At 43.1% G+C, this 16,809-nt stretch overlaps 1 protein-coding gene across 2 annotated transcripts; it reads right to left on the reverse strand.

Moving 5' to 3' along the window:
* Window positions 1-63: 63 nt before the first annotated feature.
* On the reverse strand, window positions 64-16,720 carry LOC142087551 (heat shock factor protein 3). 2 transcript variants are annotated; one of them, XM_075161871.1, is made up of 13 exons: window positions 16,487-16,651; window positions 14,945-15,053; window positions 13,130-13,257; window positions 10,247-10,371; window positions 9,305-9,380; window positions 8,453-8,514; window positions 8,009-8,090; window positions 7,592-7,725; window positions 6,504-6,749; window positions 4,985-5,090; window positions 4,396-4,461; window positions 3,186-3,252; window positions 64-2,603 (listed from the first exon to the last, which is right to left on the reverse strand). In XM_075161871.1, exons 1-13 carry the CDS (start codon window positions 16,604-16,606, stop codon window positions 2,272-2,274), a joined length of 1,653 nt encoding a protein of 550 aa, XP_075017972.1. In that variant the 5' UTR covers window positions 16,607-16,651; the 3' UTR covers window positions 64-2,271. The 2 variants fall into 2 exon arrangements, with proteins under 2 accessions (XP_075017972.1, XP_075017973.1); XM_075161872.1 differs by lacking the exon at window positions 13,130-13,257 and having other exon boundaries at window positions 16,487-16,720.
* Between the last annotated feature and the right edge of the window lie 89 nt (window positions 16,721-16,809).

Consider the following 16,809-nt stretch of genomic DNA (forward strand, 5'->3'; position numbering starts at 1 on the left):
GGTTTGGGAAGTATTGGCACACACAGGAACACACACAAAAAGAATGTACAAGAAACACGGTAATGGTTTTGCAATTCTTGAGTTTAATTACTTCAGCATGTGGGTTTTTCTTGGTATTCAGCCTTCACCTTTCTTGGGAATCTTGCAATCTTTCTTAGGAAACCTGCATAAATAAACACTTTTCCTAGACCAGTATATAAACCAGACAGAGATGCACAAGTTTTTATTTGCAGTTTTCTTAAGTCTTGGTTTCTTAACTTCTTAAGAGAGAAAGTGTATTAAAAAACTATTATGCAATCAGATCAAATATCTGATGGTGAGATGCACTGAGATCAGAGGACTCCATGATGGAAGAACATGACAGGAACTACACTTCAGTCTAACCTGTTCATGAAGCCAGTTACAGAAGATCAGCCTCTCAAAGAACTTCGTTGTCTGCACTGTGATGTCAAAACAGCACAGAAGATAAGTCTGGTTTTTACTGTTTCACTCTTGGCAAAATTGAGGCCTTTGAGAAGAAATGGAAAAAAAAAGCAATTCACTCATTGCCCCCTCTCCCTTTAGCTCACGAAAACTTGAGACTATTCAGCCCTTTGTCTCAAGAAGTAAGCAAAAGAAAGACTAGACAAGGCTAGAATAAGACGTACTTGACAAAAGGCAATTCAAAAGATACAAACATGAAGGGTCACGAGATAAAGAACAGTTACAGAAGCATGGGAATAAAATGACACTGTGAAGGCATTACACATATACACACACTCAGTAGCAAGATCCTCCTCTGCAACTCAAAAGATTTGACAATGAAGCATAAATCCGAGGCAGCAAGGCCAGCACGGAAAACATGCATTATCTAATAGGCTTTAGAATATCAGATTAACTTGGATTCTTGAATATAAAAGATCTCAAAACTTACTAGTTCAGGAACTTCGGACAGAACAAGGCCTATAGGTAGCCTGAACTCCTAAAAATTGCCTGAAATCCTAAAAAATTTTCAAGTAATTGCGTTGGTAGGAAATACCACGTGACATTATACAACGGGTTTCCTACCTGCCTCCAGGCCTCTTCTAGCCCCAACAGTTTTGTATGACTAGAGCAAATTTCAGGTTTGTGTGGGCTAGTGGTAGACTGCCACAAACCTGGTATCAGCGAAGGAGAACTTGCTATTCCACTGACACCAGGGGCTGATGTCTACATTACAGCTGCTCAAAGCAGTTAGGAAAACCGTAGAAAGGAATTTTGGGGAAAGATTTTTTTGATTAAGCAGACACTAGTTTTTGTAATTTTCTGTCAAAGGACTCAAACGCATCTAGTTAATTTAGCTTTAAGGTTCCACAAGCAGAAAATGCAGGAAGAAGTCCAGTGTTCATACAGAGTCAGGTAAACAAGAAGCTGCTGCAAGCAGAAGAGAAATCTTAAAGTAATACCCTATGTCAGTGCAAGTTACGCCATGACTCTTTCTTTTTCCCCCCTCTCATTTTAAGGGCAGCTGCTGGACTTTGCTAGGTGTGAATCAGTTCTACTCAAAATTTCTGAGGACATATAACCTGTGAGCTAGGTGCAAGTTACCCTAGAAGAACTGCCATGCAATGTGCATGAGAAATCAGCATTATGCAGAGTGGCAAGCACTTCCTACCACAACACCTACAATCCGTGGCAATGGATGTGTGTTAGCATGTTAAAAAGTAATATTCCACAGTTAAAATGTAATTTTCCATAGGAAAAATGTTCCCTGTACCTAGGAGCAAATCTAGGAGTACGAAAGTGATCTAAGCAGGTGCAAACAATTGTAGCCACAAACTATCAAAAAACAAAACTCAAATTAAAAAATAAAAGAAAAAAAATTTCTTAATTCCAAACAGTAGACAAGCCACCTATTGAAACAGGCTCTGAAAAAGAGTAAACCCCATGTTTAAAATATTACACACACACTACTATTCAGCTAATAGAAAAAAAAACCACCCAGCCAAACTTTACAAACAGGATACAAACAGATTTCCTTTTGCAATAAGGATATCGGATAAAAAGTTACAGAATACGTTGCGGTATGTTTACAGGGAGGTTGTTCTTCCCCTCCGCCCAGTGCTTTCGCTCCCACCAGCTCTCGTTTTGAGCTTGTGTTCAGTTTTTCCAGATGTGCTCTTTGCTTGTGGAAAGAGAACTTTCTTTTGTCTATACAGACTATATGACACCCAGGAAGCAGGTGAGAAGAGAGGCGAAACTTCTTGCTGATCCATTTCACATCACTAAGCCAGTTACAGATGTTATGTGAGTTCAAGAAGTTTCTATCTCAGAGGCCTCTTCTATGAAGTTAGCAACAGGACTGAGGAGCAAGAGTGGAAACAGTTTATACTCTCCGTTCCCATCGTCCGAGAGGAGAGGTGGATCACCCGTTCCCAGCGCATCCAGAGGCGCAGCCTGGCTTGCTGGGGCTCCTAGCGGCAAGACACTTTCACTGCCTGGCGGAGGATGAAGAGCAGGCTTCTCCTCCAGGGGTGGCAGCAGAAGGTCTTTCGGATCCTCCATCTTCCCTGCAGCTTCACTTGAAGGTAGTTCTTCAAATAATGAAAGCAGAGGATTGGCCCTGTACTGTATCAGCTGCATATCTGAGGGAAAACAAACAGTTTAAACTCCAGGCTCCTGTGTCACATAAGTGAAGGCTCTTATTCAAGACAAGGAAAACTGGAGAGGCTGCTTCAAAACTTGGTTCACTAAAGAAAACCATATAGCTGAGCTCTGACAGACTACATCCACGGCTGCAAGAGGGGAGTTAAGGCTCCCGTGTCTGTTAAGATCAGTATCTGAAGCACACTTCAAGCCCCTAATACATACGGCATGCAATGGCAACACTGAAGTAGTAAAACGAGTAGCACTGCATTTGTGGGGGTCGTAGCCCATATAGGAGGTATTTCCACAAGGACATTTGCAGTTCTGCTCCCTATTGTGACACTCTGTCACGTATAAGAAAAAGGAAATGGTTAACACCGACACGGGGCATAGGATGCGGCCTCTTAAGATTGAGGCACAGCTTCATCAAGATCAGTGAAACATTCCAGTCTTCACAAAAATTTTAAGCCCAGACCAAAGAAGGAGATAAACCATATTACAGGCTACAAAAATTCCATTTCAACACACAGTTTTGTAAGAGTTTGGAACTGTCACAGATCTCAGCGTTTCTTCCTGCCCACCTTTGCTTCCTGCTGTTTCTTTCTCATTTGCTCCCAGATCTTCAGTGCTCTCTGCCAAGTTTGCAATCTGAAGCAAAATGGACAGAGGGTAAGACAGAATGCTTAAAAACAACAACAACATACAAATCCAAGTCTTCACTGACCAGTTAACAAAATTAAAGGTGAAAGGAGGAGGGAAGAGAAAGGAAACAGTTGACCAATGAGCCCACTGTTCACATGAGGGCCAGCAAACAGGAGCTCTCAGAAGAAGGCATGGTGAAATACAGACAAACTTAACTTACTAAAGCCAAACAGGCTTCTGACTAGCAAATATTTATTTTACCTTCCAAACCAGAAGCTTTATTGTAGTCTGTCTTGTTGGAATAACACCATTAAACATGATTTCATCAATACAATTAAATTTTGCAAGCACTGCTTGAACACAGCTGCATTGTGGTCTAAGCTCTTACGACTGGGAAGTCCTAGTTTAAATATTATTTCAGGACTACAAAATAAATGACACTTGCAAGTTTTTTTTTTAACGTGAGTCAGTTTTAGGAACTGGACTAAGAGAAGTAAATTTGCACTGAACTTTTGTATGTCTGCTGAGGAAATTCCATACAGCCATGTTCAGAATAAATACAGCATATTACATTATGTTTTTCATTTAGTACTTTTCCTTCAGTCTTCAGACCGACTGAAGACACACAATCTCATCTGAACTATAACCTAACAGACCTAGTTAACACAAGAATCCCTGAGGCGAGGAGAAACAAGCCAAGAAACTGTTCTCACACACTTGGACAAAAGAAGACAAGATTTTCTACCCTCCTCATTCTAAACAGAAGGTACAGAAGTAATAGATAGGAAAAAAAAAAATTCCTCAATACAGACAGCTGGTTCAACAGACACCAGTTCGTTTCCCTCTTCCTTATGTTCTCAGGTGTATTCAGAAAGCAAAAAACATGTTATTCAAAGCAAAGTGACAGTTTAAATCAGCCCGCTGAGTGTATTACTGCAGCTAGGAACATAAGACTTGAAATTATCTTGAGAACCCTCTTAAATTCATATATGCCAACAATGATAACTGAAAACATTAAGTCAGACAGATAAAATGGCAGTTTCATCCTGTGCTATCAATCCAGTCCCTACCCTCAAATTGCATCAGTCAAAATTTAGCTCTCAACGTCGTATTAACCCTCCCCATCATAGAAGCAACTCTTACTCTTACATTTTCCATACCAGGGGAAGTTTCCATCAAGCTCATATCCAGGGCTGGTAGCTCAGGATTAAACGTCTGAAAATAAAAACAGACCATATGTCATATAATAAGGTTCTTAAAACAAAACTTCAGAGAGCTCCTGAAAGGACAGCAGGTTCCAGCGCACCGCTCCATCCACTAAAGCACAGGGAAGGCGGCTCCTCCACAGGCCCACAGCAATGTACTTCCAACTTGTGGCAGTAAACTGAGGTCACAAGAGAAGAAAAGGACACCATATTTCCCAGTGATTCCAGCTATATGGCTGAGGATGTGATGATATATGACACAGGCTTCAGAAGGAAAAGAGAGTCCAATTTTTCCCTTTTTTTTTTCCCCTTGAGTTATGTATAACAGAAATACTGTATGAACTGAAAAAGGCTCTCAATGTTACCTTGTACATTGTTAAGACTCCTAGAACCGTGTATTACTCTATCCGTAACTCTGCTCTTCAGGATTTCCCCCCCTCTTGCCCATTACAACATGGAATAAAAGAGTAAAATTTCATAATGCAACCTAATCAGTATTTTTCAGAAATCAGAAAAAGTGAAGAGACACTCACATCGCTGAAAGCTTCAGAACCAAAGTTATACTGCTTCCCAGATAACATTGCTTGAAGCTCTTCAAGGCTGGCATCAATGCAATTAAGAAAATCCTGAATTTCTTCTCTAGAAAGACAAAATTATATAGTACTGTAAGAAACAGTCAGCAGTTAGGGCCTTCTTTTGCACCACAAAGCAGGAAAAACTCTTAGAAACAATCTGCAAACCCCTCAGTTATTACAGCTGTGGGGCAAGATGAGAGCCAGACTAGGTTGTTCACAATCCAGAACAGCTTATTGCCAAATGCATGAAACCGCATTTCTGTATCACTTTTCACGGTCCAACTCTTTGAAGGACAGGTACAAGGAAGACTATCTGAACAGCAAGTATAATAATAGCTATCATATCAAAAAGCAGTTCCGCCTTCCATACCTACTTCCTCCTTCATTTTAGTATCTTTTGAATGTTCTCAGATCCCAGCCTATATACCAATCTGTTTAAACTAAGGTCTGATGGCTTTCACCTGCGGACAATAAATGATAAGCAAAGGGCTGGAAATAATCTGGATTTGAAGAAACACTACCTACTTTGAGACATCAGATTCCTGCCAAATTGTACACGTTTCCACGGAGAGTGGGCAGGATACAAGGGACAGTGAACGAAGTGGAAAGGAAGCTGCGTGCACAGTGCCAGTACCGAACTTCTCACTGCGCTGCAAGCTACCTCCTATGCCGGAATACTTAGCTACAAGCACAGACAGTTCCAAGGCATTGCCCCACGTTTTGCAGTGCCAGTGAGGTCAGATATCACAGGGCCTTCAGATCACACTGAGGGCTGTGACACATCACCTCGGTACTTCCTACCTGGAAGTACCACAGCAGAAGAGCTGTCAGGAGAAAGAACTAACGGTTGTTCCTTGATCCAGCTCACCCTGCAGCCACAGAAACGACTGCACTGGTAAAGCTCGGGGCCAGTGCAGAGCTGGGAACTGCTTAAGCAGCAGGGCTGCTGAGCGTGAAACCACAGCCCGCGTGATTTCGATCCCAGGGGTGAGTCTGATCTGACAATGCACAAGGGAAATGAACCTTTGCAAAAGTGAGGGGCAAAGAAAGGAAGCAACAGCGAAACAACATCAGACTACCACCGACAAAAATCCAAATCCAGTTCTCAGAAACAAAGCAGCACATGGTGCCTTCCTGAAATCACCACCCTTGTCTGCTGTTTGGCAGCACGTGGCAGTGCCAGTGGTGGCGACGCAAGGGCTGACGTGACAGACTGACCTCAGCAATCCTCCGACTGACACATCAGAAATCAGGCCCGCTCATTATCAGAGATGTGACAGATGACTTGCCCTGCTTTTAGTCTATGATGCTAACACTTGTCTTTTTCAAGACCCACTAACAAAGAGGCACAAAATTCAGTTCATCAATGACATTTAAAAAGCTAATTCACTATGTTCTGCTAAACACATCCTCTAAAAGTTTGACAAGATGCCACAAGATGACAACAGCATAACAGTTTCCAGAAAAAAGTTAATACCTGTCCAGTAAAGGATCATTTTGGTTTCCAGAGTTGTTCTCGTTCAAGATGGAGTCAATCATTGACACAGGGTCTTCTGGAGCATTAGGTTGTGCAGAATGGAGTTCCACAGCAACATTTCCTATTTCATTGGATTTGCTGACATCATTTATATGAACTGGTGGGATAGGTTCTGCACAATTTAACTCATTTGGCTGCAATGCTTGACAAATAGGTAAGCCAGGATCCAGAGCTGCCTGTGTCTCTCTAAAATATGACCCAAAGAGAAACAACACATAGGAGAATTCATCAACTGTATTACTACTCATTTCAAGTTTTGTATCTCAAATCTTAACACCTAATAAGGTCAAGCCAGTCAAGAGTTCAAACAACCAACTGGTCTTTAGAAAAAGAAGAAAAGTGCCTTCCTAAAGGCAGATGAAGTATCTCTTACTACAGCTTATACAGATAGCATGTATCAGAGCAAAACACCATTTTGCCAGGCCAAAAGCAGCAAAATAGTATACAGAAATTAGGTAGAAGGGAAACTCCTAACATTGTGTCTCTGGAAAGAAAAGATTCCAAACTGGTCCATATTTCACTCTGGATGTTAACAACTAAACGGGTTTTCACAAGCATCTGATGCCACACAAAAGAATGCCTTCCCTTCAGTTATGCTTAGCATAGTATTAGCCAGAGTAGTACTGAAACTGGAGATAAAGCTATACATCTTGGTTTATCAGGAACATATATACATTTTGGACTGTTTATTAGTAACCTATATATGCATTCAGGTCCCTGTTCGGTTGAAAAGTTAAGCATGTGCTTATTTGTTGAATAGACAGAAAAGCCTCAGCAAATTAAACTTTAAGTGCCAATCAGCTTGATAGGTCTTGAGGCGCTCCTGAAGAGACATGAGCTCTTAAAAAACTTTGCTGACCATGACCAATGCTACATGCTGTAAAAAAGACAGCCTATGAACAGGCCTGTCATGCACAAACAGAGTAAAATTCAGAGAGGCTGTTTCCCAAAATTCATATGGATCGCTTACACTAACATAACCTAGTTAACAACCTAAGCATAAATACTTCCACATCCTTTAAATGTACCTGACTTTGCCACTTGTGTGTGCCACAGCAAGGAGACCATCGGTGGCATTTTCCAGGGTATCAGTGATATCTCGAATGATGAGACCTGTACCATTTCCATCCTCATCATCTGCATTATGTTCCGAAAAAGCCATCTGAAGGATACAGCAAACAGAACGAGTAAACCAAAAGGTCTGACTTTTTTTGATGTTGAAGCTCCATTCTTCTTGCAGCTTCTCTTTCTTGTTCAGATTTCATCTTTGACTAGTTGTACTGATCTGCATGATTTTACAGACAGAGCAATGCTTTAAAGCTGCCCATTTCAAAATGGAGTGCATTTGATTATAAGATAAGGGTATTAATGCTTATAAGGAAGACTTCGAGATCCCTGTATATCATCCTGTCCAACCCATTGTCTCTCTCCCTGGGAAGACTTACTGCTTGGCCACTCTCCACAGGTATGCGAACGTACTGACGACTGTATTTGGAAGGCGAAGCACCTGCAGCATCCGTTAGAGACCTGAGACAAAATACGGCTTTAGTATACAGTTCCGCAGCAAAAAGCTGTAGCAATGCCAAATACTTGCAGTAATGGTAAGAACAATCATTCTTCCACTTACTTTGAAAGAGTTACCATTTCTGATAACTGTGCCCTTTGAAATTTAAAACGTATAGTATACTCTCTTCCCACCCATTCTTTCAGTGATAAAGAAGAGGAAATCTTTACTTCGTGCTTTATTCAACTTCCATCAGCTTCTCAAGTTTGAACATACAAGTGACAAAAATATTCTTCATACACTTTAAAAAGTGTCTTGCTTCTAGAAGCTGATTGATCCCTAGAATTCACATCTAACACCGATTTGTGACCTATCCAGTAATTACCTTTTTCTTTTGACCCCAACAATATAATTTCCTCGCATCAAACTTAGTATAAATTGAAGAATCTAAAAAGGAAAAACAAAACACCGAAAAGAAGTGGTCAGCATAGCAACCCTAATATTGAATTATTAATTCAGATTTTACTATAAAATTGTAGTTATGTATTAGCCAGATTGTAGTTATGTAGTTGAAATGTAGTTATGTGATTGAAATCAATAGATAAATTAAAAATCCATTTGTGTTCGTGTCTTAAAAAACAAAACGATAGTTACAAATGTCATTGAAAAATTATCCCACTTGGGCAGGTGTTTTTTGATTTTTTTTTTCCTTCCCCCCCAAAAATGTAATATAGCACCACAAGTCACTAGAGGATTCCAGACCAGAAACAGCTGAGGAATAAACCAGAGAAAATTTGTTCCAGTGCAGAAGCTCCTATAGTTTCTGGGTTCCAAGTTGACTTCTTGAGTAGTCTAAGTCTGTCTTGGTCCAAGATCCTTCAGACTCCATTCCATGTGCCTGCAATCTCTTGTTTTAGGCTCCTGTTACCATGCACTGCCTCCAGCCCCATGTTTACCCCAAGTCAGCTTGATTTACTGATTTCTCTCCAAATAAGATTCACTGAGATTTCAAACACATTGAAATCCTTTTTACTATTACTTTTCCTTAGTATTTTGCTCGTGGTTCTTTGCTGCGCTACTTCTGGGACACTCAGGAACTGTGAACATTTTCTTTACGCTGTATTAATATAGCCTGTTCAGCTCTGTGTCATTTGTCATTCTACATAAGCAAAGAATGCCATCAAGTATCACAGAGGCAGGAATAAGGATGGTAGCACTGAAGATGCTGCAATGGTACCTTAGACAGCAGCTTCTGTTGTTGACTGTGCTTCTGCCTTAGAACTGCCACTTCTTTCCACAGGGCCTTATTTTCTCTGCAATGCAGAATAAATCAGAAGACAGAGGATGAACAGAGTTTACTTTATATGCTTTAGTTTTACAGCTTTCAAACTTTCACAGTACCTTGCAGGACCAATGGCAACATTCCTTCCGTAGATAACTAATAATCAGTTAACCCGATCCACTAGTGTAAACTCTGGGTTAAATTAACTCCATTTTCCATCAGGCAGGACCAAACACTCACTAATAAGGACATTTTCATGTCGGCTGCTCCACCAACAATCTTGATCTGAGATATTCCTTCAGAGCCTCAAAGCCTTAGAATAAAGACTTGGTGTTTGGAAACAGGCTGAGTGTAACACAGACCACCTCAGAACAGTTTCAAAGTTTGTGTTTGAGGGGTTTTTTGTTTGTTTAGTTGGGTTTTTTTAAAGGAACAGAGGGAGTTGAGTGAAGGTATCTCCTGAACTTTGTTTGGTACCTGCTTGCATACCAATGATCTGAATGAACTACCAGTGCCTATACAAAAAGGATCTGAGGGAACAGAGATGAGAACGTGCAAAGTCCACTTCGAAAGAAAACCAAAGACTGATTGTCCCTCACTGCATCTCACCCTGTTTTGTGTTTAGAAAAGGAAATGCTTTGGTCGCCCTACAGGTGATGGCAACCAAAATGAAATCTCAAGATAGTCAACAAACTCCCAGTCTTAATCTCTGGTCTGTAACTGAATTATAAAAACAAACAAGATTCAGAAGGTTGTGTGGGGTGGAATTGGGATTCTTAGAAAAAAAATATAGCTTCACCTGTTTCCAGTTCAAATGAAACCCACATTTAGAGTCAAGCTCCATTAGATATAAGCAACATTCAACATGTAAGTGCCTCTGAAACAGTCGGAGTCTACCTCTTCATGTTAGCCAGTCTGACATCCATGTTGTTCTGCTGCTCTCTCATTTCCTGGACTTCAGAGAGTACTTTGTGCAAATCCTCCGTACAGACCTTGAGATCCTCAGTTCTTACTGCAGATACCTAAAACAGGACCAGATTACACATGCTTTATTACAAACAGTGCCTTACATACTCCTTTCTACAGGAACAGTGTAGTTAGTCTGTAGAAGAACAGGTACAAACTCCATTAAAAGATACACTATAATTCTTACGTATCACAAAACACCGCAATTCCTTTAGTCCTTAGGTCAGTCTACACTATGAAAAAAACAAGATGTCAATGAAAACATGAGTTTAGCACTTTGTACATGTAGACAGTAGATTCACCATCGTAATTCATGATAAAAACCTACCACTGATTGAAAAGGCCTTCCCTAGGGGGTTCTCTCTCTACAGGTCTGGTGACAGCTTGCCCTCTAGTGTCAAAGAGTAAGATACCAGCCAAAAAAACCCCAGAATTGATAGTGGAATAAGAACAAGACGATCATATTCCTTTTATGTGTGGGTAAATCTGCCAGCACAGAGTAACAAATTTCCGTTAAATTACTGGGGGGTAGTGGGGGAAAGTTGTCTAATTAGATGCATCCTACTCGATTTGAAAATTTGTCCCACACCACCTGAGTTGCAGATTCCCATATTGATGTTTCCTCTATTACCTCTCGGCTCAGTGACATTCCAAAATTATGGAGACTTGTCTCCAGAAAGTCAGAGTCCAAACTGCTCTTCTGCTCAGAGCAGAATCCATGAATGCCACCTCTTCAAACGATGGTGGAAGGGTCATCAGAAAGCAAAAAGCTCACTCTCTCCTCCCTACACTTCCATATTCAAAATTTTCCAACTCCTTCAGCAACTCTCTCGGCATTGATGGCTAACATACAATTCAGGATTTTGAAAAAGATAGGTCTGCTGCATCACACGTCTGAATGACATGTCCAGGTTTTGTGGGTATAATTTAAAAAATCATTTAGCCAAATACTGCCCATAATTGAACCAAATGGAGTTGCACCAGATAACCACCAGATGTCCCTTCCAACCTGCAGCATGCTATGATTCTTATTATTCTACTAAATTCCAAGAGGGAGGTGAAAACATCTGAGATCAGCCCACTGAAGTGCTAGATATCTTCCATGACGGTTGGCTCACAGATACCGTTTTTTCAAAGGAGAACGGGATGCTCAGAAATGGACCTACAGAGTTATAAAATAACATCCCATCACTTCATGATGACACAGAATGTAATTGTTATGTAATCACTCCACAGAAATAACTTCCTACCTTCTTAACATAATCCAGTGTAACAAAGGATGGACTGAATGGCCTGACAGTGCTCCTCTCTGTCTACATTTTTAGATGCTTCGCTATTCCTTGCGGATACTACCTTACGCTAAGGTACATGAGCTGTATCCCAGATGAAATACGTGGCTGTCTGATTTCTCTTCAGCATACCACCTCTCCATGGGGAAGACACCCAAAAGATGCAGACAGCAGGTGGAAATTTCAAATGCAGTCAGCCTGCCTCTCAAAAAAGGGCCAAACTAAAACATTCTGCCCAAGTGCAAGGAATTGCTCTCTTCAGAGTCTCTAAGTAGATAATAAGGGTGTCAAGACTGAAGCACGCCATCAGAGCTAACACTAAAAGGGAGTAAGTAAAGGAAGTCCTGCATTCAAACTTGTGTTCCTAGTAGAGGCTTGAAATTCAGTTTATAGCAAGTACTGAAATGTGACTCCACTCCAGACGGTAAAGAGCAAGAAAAAGTAATGGATGTTTTGCAAAAAATCACTAATATTTCCTGTGCAACGAAGAGTATGTTTCACCAACCTATTCAACAGTTTCATATCAATGTCCTTGGCACTAACTAGAGCTCTTGTCTTTCCATCTAGAATACTCCACCAGTGCAACACTCCTGGGATACATGGTGCCATGCATTCCGTCATCAGCTGACTGCCCCAAAATACCAGAAAACAAGGTGTGCAAGCCAAGGCAAGTTAGCGATTACAGCATCTGGGAAGAGCACAGGCCTGAGTCAGAGAAGCAGCTGTACAACTATATTTAATCGATTGTGATTCTGAGCAGAGACAGCTCAGTGAAGAATCAATCAAAACACAATTGTGACTCTCAAGCCTACTCTGTGCTTTTATTAACTTGGGCAATGTAGCTACCACGTTATGACATTCTAAAGAAAAAATTCTGCAGTTCAAATGTCAACATGATGTATCATGATACTTTCTTTCTCTGGCAGCCAGGATATTATGGGCTGTAATGTGCCAATAGAGATAAATATCTGTGCAGAAACAGGTCAGACAAGGCCTGAATGTACAAAAGAAAACTGGAAAGCGCTAATAAAGATGTAGCTTAGCAGCAACATAGTTTTGGAGAAACAATGTAATTTACGCAAACTTGCCCAAATGAACTGATTACTGATGTCCTTGCTAATTTTCAATGAGCACCAAATGGGAATGTATTTTCTTTTACTTCTTTCACTTTGTGACTCTTTCCAACTCTGCTATGCTGGCAGAATTGAAGACCATGGTAAGTTGTAATCGTGTATATGAACTCTCTGTGGAAAAAGGGCTCTAGTTTGACAGCTACGAAGAATGTGGTCCTGCTCCAGTGCATTGCTAAACAACAGCAGGGTGTGTTTTGTCTAAGAGCTGGCATGAGGAGGCCAATCCAAGCATTAGCCTGGCATTCAGGAAGGAGTTACAAAGGCTTGCATCATGACGCACAACCTTGGTTCCCATGGAATTTGTTGGCTGTAAAGTGTTTGAAACCCCCAGATGTGCTCTTGATAAGCTATTTTTCATAACACAGTGAAGTAAATACATGCTTAGACTGTACCTTGCGCTTGATGTTTTCCAGTAAATGTGCCTTCCCTTGCTTGAAGAAAGGGTGTTGGAACTCAATGACTGAGCTTTTCTCTGCTGTAATCATACCGTTCTCCAGAGCGATCACCTTCCTGAAACCATCTGTAGAGAGGTATTAACAAAGTAATTTCTTTCAGGGCAAAGCTGACTGTTACAACACATCGCTAAAGAAAACCCCAAGGCTACTGAAACACCTACAGCACTACAGTTACTGGAGCAGAAACTATGAAAAACAGCCAAAGTAGCTTTTCTTTGGTGCTCAATGATTTGACTGCTCCGATCTTCACAGCTAGAGAACACGCCCACAATACCGCCAAATGACCTTGCAGGCTATACAAACAGCATGCATGGCAGAGGCCAGCTAGGGTCTGCAAGCAAGACAGTGATGTCCAAATAATCACAGAAGTTAGTTAGAAATGAGATTTATGAGGACATCTTGAATAAAATCTTGTCCTGGTGGAAGCAGCGGAACAGTGCACCTTCCTTTTCATGCTTATAATCTCAGACAAGTACACATCAAAACAAATGCTGTCATGTACCACCAGAGTCTGCAGAGTAAAGTAAGGAAGAGAAATTAGTTCTTAGCCCATGCAAACACGTGCACGCAGAGCACTTTCTCCATACCAGACTGCCTGCATGAAATAAGACATTGCCAGCTCTATTTCCATCACTGCTTCAAGTACCACATGGTAGACGCAAAATACAGTTGACAGACCAATCCATATCTCTCCTCGTTCAAGTTTTTAACTTAATTAATGTATTCCAGTTTCACTGCACCCCAACACCGCTATCATTAGAAAACTTTACTTGAAGCTAGGATAGGTCCAGCAGGAAAAGGAGGCTGCCATCGCACTGCATGTCTTCATAGGAATATTTGCATTTTAGCATTTACCCTTGTTACACGGCAACTGACAATTGTTTGTTTGCATTATCCTTCGACACTCAAGTGATGGAGCCTCAACACTTGACACAAAGAGCAGCATCCACCCTGTGTCAAGAGGCTAAATGTATGCTTTCTCTCTCACGTCTGACAAAATCTAAATAGGCATCAGCCAGAGAGACCAGGCAAACCTATAGGGCGAGGACAGAGAGTTCCTCCCCCTTACTCTGAATGGAAATTCTAAATAAGGCGGCCATCGTCTATGCAGTTTGTACCTTCACTCAGCCCATAAGCTATCTGCTGCAAAACAACTATTTCTGCTATGTGTCGCAGCCCTACACATTGTACTGTATCTTTGAATTACCACTTCACTCCAGCTTCTTCTGTCTGTCCAAGTTGTGCATGTGTTAAAGAATGGATGCTACATGATGCTTACAAGTCAAGCACAGAAAACATGAGAAACTTAGTCCAGCTTGCTCCATCAGCGTGACTAATCTTGCTTCAACACAGCAATGCAGGCAACAGCATGATCTAGGCAATTTTTTTTTATGTACTGGATGCATGGGTGTAGATACGGCCTTTGTTCTTCTAGGTATGCATAAGTTTGCTGTTACCATTAACACTACCACTAGAGCCCAGTGAACTCTACCCAAGCTTTAGGTACCAGCACATGAAACAATACTTTTATGGTCATTGCTCAAAAGGACTCACAGCTGAAACACAGAAAACAAAGACTAGGTCAAGCTCTGCTGTTATTCTTTTCTTTTGCAAAGCAAACTCAAGACCAGAATTCAGGTTTTCAGGGATGAAAGACCTGCCAAGTCAATTGGTTTGTTTAAAGAAATTCAAATCGATGCCAAGTAGCAACGAACTGGGCAGAAAGAATACATAAGAACAGCTGATGCTTACACATGTTAAGCTGTCGTATGAAGCTGGAGATATTGTTGTGTTTGAAGTACTTGGGGAGTAGCTCCTTGGCAAACCTCTGCTCATCCAGAATGCAGAAGTTCTCACCATTCTAGGAAACAAGCAGAAGTTCAGTTAGAGAACAAGCACAATTTTGCTAAGGTGTTGCTCATAAGTCAAGACCATAAATCAACAGAGACCGTTCCTACAACAGGGAAGGGCAAAACACTTAGCAAAGGGAATTGTCTGTGTGAGTACTTCTGAGTACTTGGGACTGTACTAAAAACTTTGAATCCAAAAAGATAAGTTACATGGAACTTCTATTGAATGGGGGATTTTTTTAAAGCCCTGAAGTTTTGATCTTAATCCAAAGAAAAATCGTTCTAAAAACACATGTATCTGCTGCTTTCTTCGTCCACAGGAAACATAAATATCGCTCAAGCACAACGGAATTCATGCCACAAGAGGGCTTTTATCTCCCTTGATCAGAGCTCGCCCAGCTCCTGACGAGCTTCTTCCATGGTATGTACTATGTCACCCCTAAAAATAGCCAAGTAACATTGCAGAGTTACTAAAAGTTCAGACAACGCAACCCAGTGGTGAAAAAGGGTAACTGTGACACAAGCAGTTTCAGATTTATCATATTCTCAAGTTCAAACTTCCTGAAACTGGGCAGGTCTTTTTATCACTTTTATGCTGTTCACAAAGAGAACAAAAATATTATGTTTCTTCTCATCCTTGCCTTTGTAAAGGCCAAACCTCTGAAAAAAGTGGAGAAAATCCTACTGATTGAAAAATGACAGGGGACAAAAGTAAAGGCCATGTTTGTGCCAGATGTCTTGCTAGGCTGCGTATGGTTGTATGTCCCATGCCTGAAGGCACACGGGACCAGCAAGGCCTATCTTCCTCATCTCAGGAAGAAAAAATTAGAAGTTAATTACTTCTTAAAGCGTTTTTTCTACCGAGCGCCACCACTTTGAGCTAATGACATGTAGCGAGAGGTTTTAACACTCGGATGTGTCCGCTGCGCACGGCCAGGCCACGCCGACGGTAACCGGGCAGGCACCCCGCCGCGGGGGCACCGGCGCTGCCCCGCGCCCTCCGCCCGCGAGCAGAGGCGCTTCCACGCCTGCCTGATCCGCCCACCCTTCCACCGGTGCCTGCCCACCACGGGGCTCCCACGCCGCCACCCCCGCACCTGCCCCGCACGCCAACACCCGCCGCGGGGGCGGCCGCTGCCCAGGGCCGCAGGGGAGAGAAGGGGCCCGCCCCAGCCGCCGCTCAAGCCCCCGGCGACCCCCCAGGCCCCGCGCCCCGCCGCGGGGCCGCGCCGCCGCCCGCCCCGCCCTCAGGGCCCCGCAGCCCCCGCCATCCCGCCCGGCCCTCCCCCGGGACGCCCAGCGGCCTCCGCGCGGGCCTCCCCGGCCCCGGCCCGCCACCCGCTTCGTGCCGCCCCGGCCCCGCCGCCCCTCGCGGCCGGCCCCGGCCCCCCGCCCCGCGGGCGGCGATGCCCGCCCGGGCCCGGGCCCCGCGAGCCGCCCTCACCCTGCCCCAGCAGATGACGTCGTCGCTCTGCGGGTCCTCCACCAGGGCCCAGAGCTTGGCCAGGAAGCCGGGCACCGGGGCGGCGCCGGGCGCGGCGGGCAGCGCCGGCCCTTCCCGCATCCTCGGGCCGGGCCGCGCTCTCGTGCAACGGGCCGGGGAAGGCGGGGCGGGGCGGGCAGCGGCGGCGGTGACGCTGAGCGGGGCGCTGCCTCCGGCGCGGGGAGCCCGCTCATTGGTGCCTGCCGCCTGGCCCTGGCCCCGCCCCCTCGCCCGCTCCGCCCGGCGGCTGCGAGCGTGACTCTTGTTGTGCTCCCGAGGGAGCG

The sequence above is a fragment of the Calonectris borealis genome, chromosome 13, assembly GCF_964195595.1.
Source record: "Calonectris borealis chromosome 13, bCalBor7.hap1.2, whole genome shotgun sequence".
Classification (NCBI taxonomy): Eukaryota; Metazoa; Chordata; class Aves; order Procellariiformes; family Procellariidae; genus Calonectris; species Calonectris borealis.